General features: G+C 39.4%; 1 protein-coding gene across 3 annotated transcripts in view; it reads left to right on the forward strand.

Annotated features, from left to right (window-relative positions):
* Window positions 1-12,725, forward strand: part of ADK (adenosine kinase) — a 293,147-nt gene that overhangs the window by 70,226 nt on the left and 210,196 nt on the right. For all 3 annotated transcript variants that reach the window (XM_083845222.1, XM_083845221.1, XM_083845223.1), the window contains exon 4: window positions 10,076-10,154. In XM_083845222.1, the coding sequence (XP_083701348.1) occupies window positions 10,076-10,154 (79 nt within the window). The remainder of the gene's footprint in view (window positions 1-10,075; window positions 10,155-12,725) is intronic.

Here is a 12,725-nt window from a genome sequence, read left to right on the forward strand (position 1 = left end):
ATTAAGTTAAACAAATTTTCACTTTGATGTGAGCTGGAGTAGGTTGATGTTTGTTAAGCAGCAGTTTCAATTAGCATTCACTAAAGATTTATTGACAGTTAACACCTGGTCTCCACTGTGCCAAGTGGGAAGCATCTATTGTGGTCTCATGTGATTGTTGCATAATTAGGTTTATGTTCTTTAAATTGCTTTTAATTTTGTAAATGTAGTCTTATTTCCAAAAACTTTGTGTTGATTGTCTTCCTGCATTTTTAATGTAGGACAGACAAAGTTATTGCTATTTAAAGGATGAAGGAATATGCTACTTTCTGATTTGATAAACAGCTTTCCCTTCCTTTGGTTAGTTAGCAAGGAAATTGGGACATGAAGACTTTACAGGCAGGTCTCAAAAAGCATGTATTCTTCCCATAACACTTATAAGAATACAATTTTTTTTTCAAAGCAGTATGAATGTATACAATCTTAGGAAAGTATAAAGGGAACGTTAGGAGCAAGTGTAAATGTTTTTGTAATAGAGCCAAGAAATAACAAAGGAAATGACCTTGTTCTGTAGTGCTCCAGAACATAATCTGGTACATCCAAGGATGATGGAGGTAAATGCTACATACTTTGCCTTGCCTGAAATGTTTTCTGACCCTCAGTGCTTATGTATAAGGGCAAGGAGCTGTTTCTGGCTACAGTGTTCTGTAATGATGTGTTCTGTAATGATGCTGTGGTGCGGATCCATGGATGTACCTGCAAGATTTTGCAGTCTTAGCTGATCGTTGGAAGATCTTTCAAAAAGGCGGTAGAGAGGCGAAAAAGCATTAACTTCTAGTGAATTACTGAATTGATGGAAATTCTTTGATAGTATTTCTGGTTACCTGTGTTCAGCTTGAAACTGTTCTTTAAGCGTTGTGATTAGAAGTTGACTAGAGGGAAAGTTTAGTCAAGATTCCTTGACCTATACTTACAATAATCACATATAATATTCTTGTGGGGGACTTCAACTTCCCAGACATATCCTGGAAGCGCAACACAGCCCAGAGAAAGCAGTCTAGGAGGTTTCTGGAGAGCGTGGAAGATAGCTTCCTGACGCAGCTGGTTAGAGAGCCTACCAGGGGAGGTGCCCCGCTAGACCTTCTGTTCACAAACAGTGACAGACTGGTGGGAGATGTGGTGGTCGAGAGCTGTCTTGGGCAGAGTGACCACGAAATGGTTCAGTTCTCTATTCTTGGCGAAGCCAGGAAGGGGACCAGTAAAACCGCTGTCTTGGACTTCCGGAGGGCTGACTTTGAGCTGTTCAGGACACTGGTTGGCAGAGTCCCTTGGGAGGAGGTTCTGAAGGGCAAAGGAGTCCAGGAAGGCTGGGCACTCTTCGGGAAGGAAATCTTAATGGCTCAGGAGCGGTCTGTCCCCACGTGCCCAAAGACGAGCTGACGCGGAACTAGACCGGCCTGGCTGAACAGGGGGTTGTGGCTCGAGCTTAGGAGAAAAAGGAGGGTTTATAATCTTTGGAAAAAAGGGCGGGCCACTGAGGAGGACTATAAGGATGTTGTGAGGCTGTGCAGGGACAAAATTAGAAGGGCCAAAGTCATCTGGAGCTCAATCTGGCTACTGCTGTTAAAGATAACAAAAAACGTTTTTACAAATACATCAACACCAAAAGGAGGACTAAGGAGAATCTCCATCCTTTCCTGGATTCGGGGGGAAACCTAGTTACTAAGGATGAGGAAAAGGCTGAGGTGCTTAATGCCGCCTTTGCCTCAGTCATTAGTGGCAAGACCAGTTATTCTCTGTATACCCAGTACCCTGAGCTGGTGGAAGGGGTTGGGGAACAGGATGTGGCCCTCACTATCCACGAGGAAATGGTTGGCGACCTGCTACAGCACTTGGATGTATGCAAGTCGATGGAGCTGGATGGGATCCACCCGAGGGTACTGAGCGAACTGGCGGAGGAGCTGGCCAAGCCGCTTTCCATCATTTATCGGCAGTCCTGGCTATCAGGGGAGGTTCCAGTTGACTGGCGGCTAGTAAACGTGACGCCCATCTACAAGAAGGGCCGGAGGGTAGACCCGGGGAACTATAGGCCTGTTAGTTTGACCTCAGTGCCAGGGACGCTCATGGAGCAGATTATCTTGAGTGTCATCACGCGGCACTTGCAGGGCAAGCAGGCGATCAGGCCCAGTCAGCATGGGTTTATGAAAGGCAGGTCCTGCTTGACGAACCTGATCTCCTTCTATGACCAAGTGACGCGCTTGGTGGATGAGGGTAAGGCTGTGGATGTGGTCTACCTTGACTTCAGTAAGGCTTTTGACACCGTTTCCCACAACATTCTTCTCAAGAAACTGGCTGCTCGTGGCTTGGACTGGCGTACGCTTTGTTGGGTTAAAAACTGGCTGGATGGCCGGGCCCAAAGAGTTGTGGTGAATGGAGCCAAATCCAGTTGGAGGCCGGTTACTAGTGGAGTCCCCAAGGGCTCGGTACTGGGGCCAGTCCTCTTCAATATCTTTATCGATGACCTGGATGAGGGGATCGAGTGCACCCTCAGTAAGTTTGCAGATGACACCAAGCTAAGTGCGTGTGTCGATCTGCTCGAGGAAAGGAAGGCTCTGCAGGAGGATCTGGATAGGCTGGAGCGATGGGCTGAGGTCAACGGTATGAAGTTCAACAAGGCCAAGTGCCGGGTCCTGCATCTGGGGCGTAACAATCCCATGCAGCGCTACAGGCTGGGAGATGAGTGGTTGGAAAGCTGCCTGGCCGAGAAGGACCTGGGAATACTGGTTGATAGGCAGCTGAATATGAGCCAGCAGTGTGCTCAGGTGGCCAAGAAGGCCAACAGCATCCTGGCTTGTATAAGAAGCAGTGTGGCCAGCAGGTCGAGGGAGGTGATTGTCCCCCTGTACTCGGCTCTGGTGAGGCCGCACCTCGAGTACTGTGTTCAGTTTTGGGCCCCTCGCTACAAGAAGGACATGGACGTGCTCGAGAGAGTCCAGAGAAGGGCGACCAAGCTGGTGAGGGGTCTGGAGAACAAGTCTTACAAGGGACTGGGGTTGTTTAGCCTGGAGAAGAGGAGGCTCAGGGGAGACCTCATCGCTCTCTATAGGTACCTTAAAGGAGGCTGTAGCGAGGTAGGGGTTGGTCTATTCTCCCACGTGCCTGGTGACAGGACGAGGGGGAATGGGCTAAAGTTGCGCCAGGGGAGGTTTAGGTTGGATGTTAGGAAGAACTTCTTTACTGAAAGGGTTGTTAGGCATTGGAATGGGCTGCCCAGGGAGGTGGTGGAGTCACCATCCCTGGAGGTCTTTAAAAGACGTTTAGATGTAGCCCTTAGTGATCTGGTTTAGTGTAGGACTTGTTAGTGTTAGGTCAGAGGTTGGACTAGATGATCTTGGAGGTCTCTTCCAACCTAGATGATTCTGTGATAATAGACATATTTTAAGTTTTGTGAATGAACTCTGTGTAAACATATCTGTGGTGTTCAGCAACATTTAGAAATTTAATCTTTTAATAATTTAGAGGTATAGTTTTTCTTTTCATTTTCCTACAGTGTTTCGAAATATCGACAGTAAAACTTGCCTTGTGGTGGCTGATGCTTCTGGGTATAATCATGTATGTTTTTGAGATAAAGTAGAGGGAAGATATCCAGATAATCTGGAATAAGAGGGTCTTTTCACGAACACTTGCATAAATTTGCCTGACTCTTTGCTGAGAAAAGGAAAAAAAATACTTTGAGAAATGTCTTTAAATCATGATCCTTAAGAGCCGATGTTTTAACCTTACGTTTGAATGACTGTTACTTTTTCCATCTTGTTTCAATATGCCTAAATGCAAACACATGTGGAAAATGTTCTTTTGGCTTTTATCAAACTGACATTTAAGTGCATTTTTTTCAACCTCACTAACATTTGTGGTAAAATATTTCAAAGCTATGAATCTAGCAATTTGCCTATGCATTTTTTTCTTCTTTCATATATTAACATTTGGTACTCATAATCCTAACCTGGTTGGAATTACTGGCTTTTTTCATTTGCTGTTTGTTTGGATGAGGTGATTAGGAAAATACTTTATGTGAAATTCTAGTTTGCAACAGTAAATAATTCCATGAAGAGTCACTGTTTACTGAACTTTTGTAAATATAAGAGAAAAATAAGATAATCTGCAATACTGAATTGTAGCAGTCATACTCGTAACACATTAGCTTTCTGTTGTTGAATGTCTGTGGTGCTAACCTGTCTCCAGTACTTCCTTTTTAGCATGTTTCATTCTTCCCCTCTACTCCCCTACCCAGTCCTGAACTCTTTAATTCTCTGCCAAGCTAATAAGGAGAAGAACTAGGTCTGGGTAAAGTCAGGCATTGCCAAGCAGCTGTTACAAAGCTTTGCCATGTACCTCTGTGATTGTACCTCATTTCTTAAAGGTAATATTTTTGTTTTTTCAGGCCCAGTTTTAAGCCAGAACAACCAATTATATCTGCATCTCAATCTTAACAGGCTATTTGTCAAAGACTAGGGATGAAATAATTCATACATATATATATGTCCTATATAGGATTTAAACTTTGAACGTTGAGTTGTACAATTACGAGAAATTAGGCACACTCTTTAAAGTATGAACTGCATTTCTTCTTACCCACAGTATTTGTCCTGCAGTATTCTCTGTTTAAAAAATCACTATTTTGTGGTTTAGGTACAGTGTTTGAATCTTGAGAGTAGACCTCTTCCTTAAATGAGAATTAAATTTCACTTAGGATCAAATTATGAGGGCTTGAGCATGCCTATGAATGCCGACCGGAGCTGTCTTGTTGTAGCTGTCTTGCTACAATGTGTGCCCCATCTGCCTGGCGATGGGGCTGCCTGCATCGTGCTGGCACTGGCCCAGGCTCTGATGAAACGGAGAATGTGACAGACGACAGGCTTGTCCAGATGTATGTGTAACTACCTCTGTCGTGCCCTGCAAAGCAATCAGGTTGCAGGTTTGGCATTGTGTAGTTGTTTGTTGATTTATTTCTTGGAGACTTTCTTTAAAAAAAAAAAAAATATATATATATATATGTATATATTTGGAATTTCTTATGTAGTTTTACTGATCTTTTAGTATTATGAAAGCAGGTTGTATAGCATGATGTTCGCTCACATAATTCTTTCTTAATTTATGAAGTGATTTCATAGACATTCTGTCACAGGTTACTTAATGTGAAGATTTAAGTAGATTTTTTAAAAAAATGCAATTAAAAGGATCAAACATCTAGTTGTCAGCGTATTAGTCTGGTTCTCCTCACAGCTGAACACTTCAGCTACAGCCATATCTTAATATGACCTCCTCTTGCAACTAAAAATAAATATCTGGGAAATGTGTCAAAATCACCATTAATTATGATTTTTAATTAAAATCTAATTAAAATTCATCCAATAGCTTGAAAGTAAACCAAATCCTAGACTACCTTCCTCTCTAGAGGTATTAGCAAAGCTTTCCTCCCAAGTCCCAACCTACCTCCAAAGAAATAGAAGAGTTATGTGCAACTTGCAGCCTTTGCTTGATTACTTGAGAGATTTCCATCTTAATGTTTTTGAAGGCTTTTCTAATACCAAACAAAAGTATACAACCCACTGGAAATACTGTATTAGCATTATTCAAAATAACCAGATTTTTTCCTTATGTTCATGTTATCTGGCAGACAGAAGCAAAAAGGGCAAAAATTAATTTTCCCTTCTTTCTAGATGTTTTTGTGTAGCTGATTTTTTTCTGCTGATGTATGCTGTTGTCTATATCTTAGGAAATAAGATGATCTATCAAAAGATATCCAGGGCAGCATACCGCAGTGGAAAAACCAGAGTTTACATTTGTCTACCTCTTGCAGATAACTAGCTGCTGACATGCATCAGAAGTGTTTTTCCCAGAGGTCTGGCAGTTAAATTTTGGCAATCTATGGCCATTTAATTCTTGAGAAAGAGTTGCTTTGTAGACTAATATGTCTAAAAATAAAATTAAAAAAAAAAAGGTAAGGCTGTTAATTTTCCTTACTATCACTCCATTTCCTTAGGTTGTCTGCGTTCAGTTGTTGGGTGTGTTTTATGTGCTTATTTTTTTTACCAGCTTGGTTTTGAAAGCATGGTGAGCCAAACATGACTGTTTGTCGTCATGTAGCATAGAACAAGCAGACAGTCCAAGCTCAAAACAGCTTCGGACTCGGTGTATGAAGCAAGCCACAAGAGATGGGTATCGATCCAGGAGAGGATTGCCAGTTATTAGGCTGGAGAATAGCCTCAGGAAATCACCCAGCCTTGCTGATGACTTCTGTAGACATTGTGGTGAAAGGTGGTCTGAAGGAAGATTTAAAGTAGGTGGGCTAATATTCATAGAAAATGCTAGTAACTGGACCTTGGATGGTATGATGGGTTACTGAGAGAAAAGGTATTTGTGTTGACTGCTTTGCGCCCCGGGGCTGTTGTAGATGTGAACATGCGAAATGAAGGATGGTGCGCGGAGTGCTGTAATGCTCTGCGGGGCCTTGGGACTGGGGGGCAGCTTCTGCTTCAAGTGGCTGAGAAGGGGGCTAGGAGAGGGGTAAAGAGAGAGCTGAGAGAGAGCCACCACGCTGGGACTTTTCTGTCTGAAGCAGTTAGATACAGAGATAAGCAAGTTTTTCAGTATGAGAAATGAAATGCTCCATCTTAAGAAATGCTAGAAGAAGGAATAGCAGGTTTGGGAAGAGGACCCAGAGAGATGGAGAGGGATGCTGGGAATGGGCGAATGATGGGCAGGGTGGTGAAACTGTCAGCAGTGATGAAAAAGGAGGGAGAAAGGAGGACTCGCTGGGGGGATGTCCTAACAGCTGGCTCTGGTTTGGTTGAGGCCACAATATGGCATCTGTAAGAGCCATCCATGCCTTCTAGAAATAAGCCTCCATCTCCTGTAGTGTAAGGAGGTGTAACTTGTTTTAAAAAAAACAAACCAACTTGTTTCTGTTCTTACTGATTTTTTTATATAACAGCTTCTTCAGTTGCCTTCTCATACTTTTCATAGGCATTAGCTCTCTCAGAAGTCAGGTTACTGAAAAGGCTCACCTTTCAGCATCAAGTTCAAGGAGTCAATCTTTTTTTTTTCTTTTAAAAGGGGGAGGGAACAACTGACAGAAGTGCTATTGTCTCCAGTATAATTGAGCAAAACATTAACATATCCTCCTTAGTCAGTGCTAGAGTTGATCAACAGTATCACAGCTGAAAACACATGCTGTTGCAAACGTAAACATTTTTTTGTTTAAGTATGTTGTAGTGTGGTCAACACATCCAAAAACAGGGGCCCCCTCTATGGTGCTGATGGCGGAATTTATTATTCTGTTATTTAAGGTAACAATATGTTGCTAGGTCAGGCGAAAGGTCACAGTTCTCAGATGTAGCAGACCCTTAAGAAATATTCAGAAAGACCAACAGCTGTAGGGCACGAAACAAAAATATTATTCAGTCTAGCTCATAAGGTTCTAATTTTCTTGAATTACCCTACGTGTGATAACAGCTTATTCCTGAAGCACACACGCAAGCTCTGTTCAGCATTCGCAGGCCTCAGAAGTTTCTCCATTTGAATCTCCTTCCTTAAAACAGAGAATTTTATAAAAGCAAATACCGTGTTTCTGAAGCGTGCTGGTGTGACACAGTCTTGTCTTTTCAGGTCAGACATAAAACAGATAATGGCAAAGTCAGTTTTCCCACACTTCCTGTGCCAGCTACTGACATTTTGAAAAATGTGTAAATTTTCATATACTTAAGATAAAAAGCTATTGGCAGTCTTAATTTTGAGGTCATATGTGATATGACTTGGTTATCAGCCTCTTGTGGGTTAAAACAACACCATTTATATTGTTCTTTTGATAGGTCATAGCAAATGATCAGCAAAAGTGCTTTTCTTGCATTTTTATGAACCCTGTTCCATTTTATATAATGGTTCTTTAGAGGTGTTGAGTTACTATATTAATTCAAAGAAAAGGAGTTAGGCCTTTTAACATTAAGTCTGAAATAGCAGAAGGCAGTGGTCATTTTTTCATTTTCTGTTAATAACTGTACAACTGTAAAATAATTTGTTGAGGTTGCTTCTTTGATCGTATAGCTGTCACCTTGAAATCTTGGCATTCAGAACAGTATTTTAAGGCTATTTCTTTCCATCGTTTTCTTCCATATTCAGATACCGCTTATTTATTTCGATGCTTCTTCAAACTGCAAAATGAAATATTTAAATACATAGCCAAGTAAATCAGAGCTTCTATTGTATGTCATCCATTAAAGTATACTAAATGCATAAGTTTAAAGTGCCACTGTATAATACAGACATAGAAACATTAGATGCCTTTAGGTAAAGGAGTTAAAGTACTAATTAGTATGCTTGTCGATGAATAAAAATGCAAAAATAACTATGGGATTTGGGCAGCACACACTCAAATTGGTTGAAAAGGTCAATTAAATTTAAGAAAAAATACTGTCAAAATACTTAATTGGTTCATGATGGTTTGTATGTCTTTGAGAAGCAATTGTTATGAGACTTGTTGTTTTTGTTATTTTCTCCCCTCTCAGCTAGTTGCTATCATTTGAGGTTTCAATTGCTTGACATAGAATTGGTGGATAATTAGTAGTGTGGATAACTGTGAAAAGCATATGTAGTAATTTAATTCTTGGTTCTTTCTAATTGCCTGCCCATCGGTAGTTTGCTAGGGTGAGAGGCTCATTATTCAAACATTGTAAATAGGAAGTATTGTAGAAATAAAAATGCTCTTATGAGTAATATGGTATTGAAAACCAAAACCCTTTAAATTAAGTCATTATTTGACAAATCTGTCCCCAAAGCCATTGTTCAGATGCTATAAGGTTTTTCAGGCTATGGGGAGGAGAACTAGGGTTGGCAGGTAGTATTCAATTTTACTGTGTCTGAAATAAAGATGTCATTGTTTTAAGAGATGATAGAGTTAAATACAATAAACTATGTTGAAATAAAGTAGTTTACCTAACTGGGCAAGCTTCATTGTTAAAGTTAAGCATCTAGTGTTAAAGGACTTCGAGGAAAAAACTATGCTATTAATTAAGATTGATCTCAAGGTCATTTTGACCCTCAAGTGTGCAAACGGATTTTTACAGTAAACTTTTTAGTTTGCCTGCAGGAGTGCTTCCTCCTGAGTCTAATGTCTTCTGAGGTTGTCAATCCAGTTACTTAATCCATTCATTTTGAAGCATGCTTGGAACTTAAAGGCATGATGTGGTATTTGTGCTCAGCTTCCCTGCAGTCTCTCCAACTCCTTTATTCTGGTTTCCTTTCCTGTGACACTTGTCTTTTCTATATCCTGTGACTAGAGAAAAGGCTGATTCTCAAGATACGGTGAACTGTGATCTGAGATGCAAAATGTATCTTAGGCAAGGAGGAGTGTCTGATAGAATTTTATCTGGGTGGTCTCAACTCTTAAGTTTGATCTGAAATACAAGGGTAGATATTTCCCTGAAAAGTTCAAGTTTCCTTTTGTTGTTCAAACCTAATAATATGCTACCAGAAAATGCAATGCTTTCATAGCAGTATGACTTGAAAATTTGAAAGCTCATCAGGAGATGCTTGCCTTTTCTAACAGAGTGCTAGATTTGTTCACAGAAGTCCTTCACCTGTCAAAACGCAGTATTTCACATGAAAACTTGAAACACAGCACAGCTGTTTCTTCTCACTTAACATCACATTGTTTCTAGGTTCATGTGAAGGGATGAGTATCTGAATGTCTGTGTGTCATAATATTCCTTTATTCAAGCATATATTTTTGTCAATTTAAAAGTTCATTACAATCACACTTTTGCTTCAGATAATGTTTGTTTCAGTTATTTACTCTACTTGCAACTTTAAGGTAAAGTACTCAGGTCAGTCACATGCTGCTTTCTTATTTGGACCAAGTCTAGATAATGTTTCCAGCTTGTACCAAGTATAACAGCTAATGGATCTGAATTTCCTGTTTGCAAATAACATGATGTCATCTCCTGCTCTTTGTATTTTCTATTGCAAAAGAAATTGTAGTGTTTAACTCCCCCCCCTCCTTTTTTTTCTTTCTTTTTTTTTTTTTTTTTTTTTTTTACAGATTTGAAGAACTTGTGAAAAAGTTCAAAGTAGAATATCATGCTGGTGGCTCTACTCAGAATTCTGTTAAAGTGGCCCAGGTTTGTTCTTCCTTAAAAATAATTGATTATTTCAAATATTGAGTTGGAATTAACTTGATGCTCTGTGCTGTCTCCTATGTTTGTAATGAGTGCTACTCAATGTATTAGTGTGATTGTGTTTCCCAGAGTATGTTTTTTGGTATATCTTTGACATGATCAATTTTGAAGTTTTACTCTTCACTCTTTTCACATACTTTTTTTTAAGGTTACAGTTAAAACCATAATTTGCCTAAAAAGGGTAAGGGGAGGGGCGGAGGAAGGCTTTTAAGGAAGATTGCGCCAGGCCTTTTTCATAGATGTACAGCAAAAGAGCAAAGAGGCAAGGACAAGGTCCCTAGGTGCAGTGAGGAGGCCTGCCATGGTAAGGAAAAAAAGTGCAAGGAGAATGGTTAAACACAGTTTGCTTAGCAAAGGCTTTGATCACTGTCCATGGAGGTTTCTGTTACGGGCCAAAATGAGTCCGCAGGCAACTAGATCTAAATTTGAGGTTGGCCCTGCTTTAAGTGCACTGTTTGACCTGGTGCGGGCTAAAAGGGACCTTCTTATTCTGTGATGCTAACCACATTTATCCTGTAGGAACTTGGAAGCTTGTCCATAAAGGATTGAAAGGCAAAGCTTCTTTTATAAAAGGATAATTTTTCTAGCTAGTACGATGAAGAACAGTAATGATGAATTGGGTTTGAGGTATAGTTAGATTTTTTTACAGGTAAAACATGCCTTTCGTCAAAATACTCATATAAAAGTATAAACTTGTATAGAAGTATATAAAGTATATACTTGTGTGTATATTTTTAGATTGTGTGATAGATGTACAAATCCTATAATTAAAAATATACAAACTGTATTTATAACCTTTTTGTTAATGATCCTGGCTTATTAACTTCCACACTTCCTATATAATTAAAACTTACTGCCAGATAACATTAAATGAACATTTGGAAGAAATTACGTTATGAATTAACAAAGGTTCCCCACCACCACCAATAAAAAGGGAAAAAGTATTAGACTAGTGGTTGCTGCTTCTTTGTACAAAATAGTTGCTGCTTTTATTATTTCAGAGTTGGACTCAAACTACCAAAATTGTCTGATATTTGCTTATGGCAGGTACTCTAATGTGCAAGTGCGGTGGGAAGGTTATGAAGAAAAGAGAGTGATCCTTTAAATGTGTTCCCAATGCACTTACCATAGCTGGCTTCTATGAGGAAATACGGCTGGTCTTTTACTGAAGTCTTCATGTTTATAAACCCTAAATGTCTTGTCAAATGTTTCTGTAGAAAAACATTTTCTCAATAGAGTAAATCTAAATTGCATGCACTTTATTGTATATAGAATTGTAATTCTGAAATGGCAATGCTTTTTAAATACAGACAGCTTTCACAGCTTTTTAGTTTGTTACTCTGTCATCAAGCCAATTTTGCTTCTGATATTTAAAAAATCAGCAACACAAAACTGTATCAGAAGAGCTCTAACCAAGTAATTAAATGAATTCTCTGTCAGTAAACTGTTGCTTGACCCGTGGGTCAACCAATCTCTTCCGTGACAGGTGAGTAGAGGTCAACTTTTTGAAGGGAGTTTTGCAACTACTAGTACAGTCATGAAATTCTTACTTCTAGATTGCAGAGGCTTAGAAGCAAACACACATGGTAAATTCAGAGTTGCTAACTTTGAAGTGTTCAAAGAGCCTAGGATTTCATTTCCATCTCTCTTTGAAATGACCTATTTGACCTCAGCTAATTTATTTCTAAACTGTTTAAATACCTAACTGCCTTTTAGTGTAGAAGTCAAGGTGTTCAATAATTACACTAGGAAGTGCACAGAACCCGTATAGTGTGAATGAAAAAAAAAAAAGATTTAAAGCAGTGAAACATAGAAGTTTATATGTCAGTACTCCTTTCTTATGCTGAAGAGATTTTGTCAGTGAGCTTTATCCCTTTACCTTGGCTCTGAGTTGGGAGCCTCATTCAGCTCCAGTTGCCATCTGGAATTGAATTTGTTTCCAGAAGGGTTGTCATCTCCTAGTTTTCGTTTCAAGTATGATTGAAACTTCAAACAGTTGTGCATGAATAACATAACATCACTAAAAGGCTTTAAAATGAGGGATGGGAGGGTGAGAGAGAGAAAAGGGAATTCTGGAAACCTTAAAAGAAGTTGTTATTCTGTAAGCTTTGGCAGAAGAAGAAATTTGAGGATGGGGGGAAAAGTTTAAATGTAAACCAAAAATTAAAATTCTGAAAGATTTTTTTGCAGCAATATTAATTGGAATTTTGCAGCAATATTAATTGGAATATTTTTTATATTTCATATTCCATTTAGTATTGCTGCAAATATATTTTTATATTTTACAGCAGGAGAAAGCAAAGATTGATTCAAGAAGCCTGAGTGCTGGTTGAGAAGTAGGGGGACAATAAATAAGTTCAGAGCTCTGAACACTCAAAGTGAATGTAGGTTCTCTCCAAGAACATAAGCAGGGAAGAAATCCCAAGAATAAAACTCTTATTACAACTTCTCAGCTTGCGTTACCTTGTAGGTATACCTTTGGGGAAAAAAAAAAAGTGCTAATAAAAAAGTGAG

This window comes from Anser anser (assembly GCF_964211835.1).
Source record: "Anser anser genome assembly, chromosome: 7".
Taxonomy (NCBI): Eukaryota; Metazoa; Chordata; class Aves; order Anseriformes; family Anatidae; genus Anser; species Anser anser.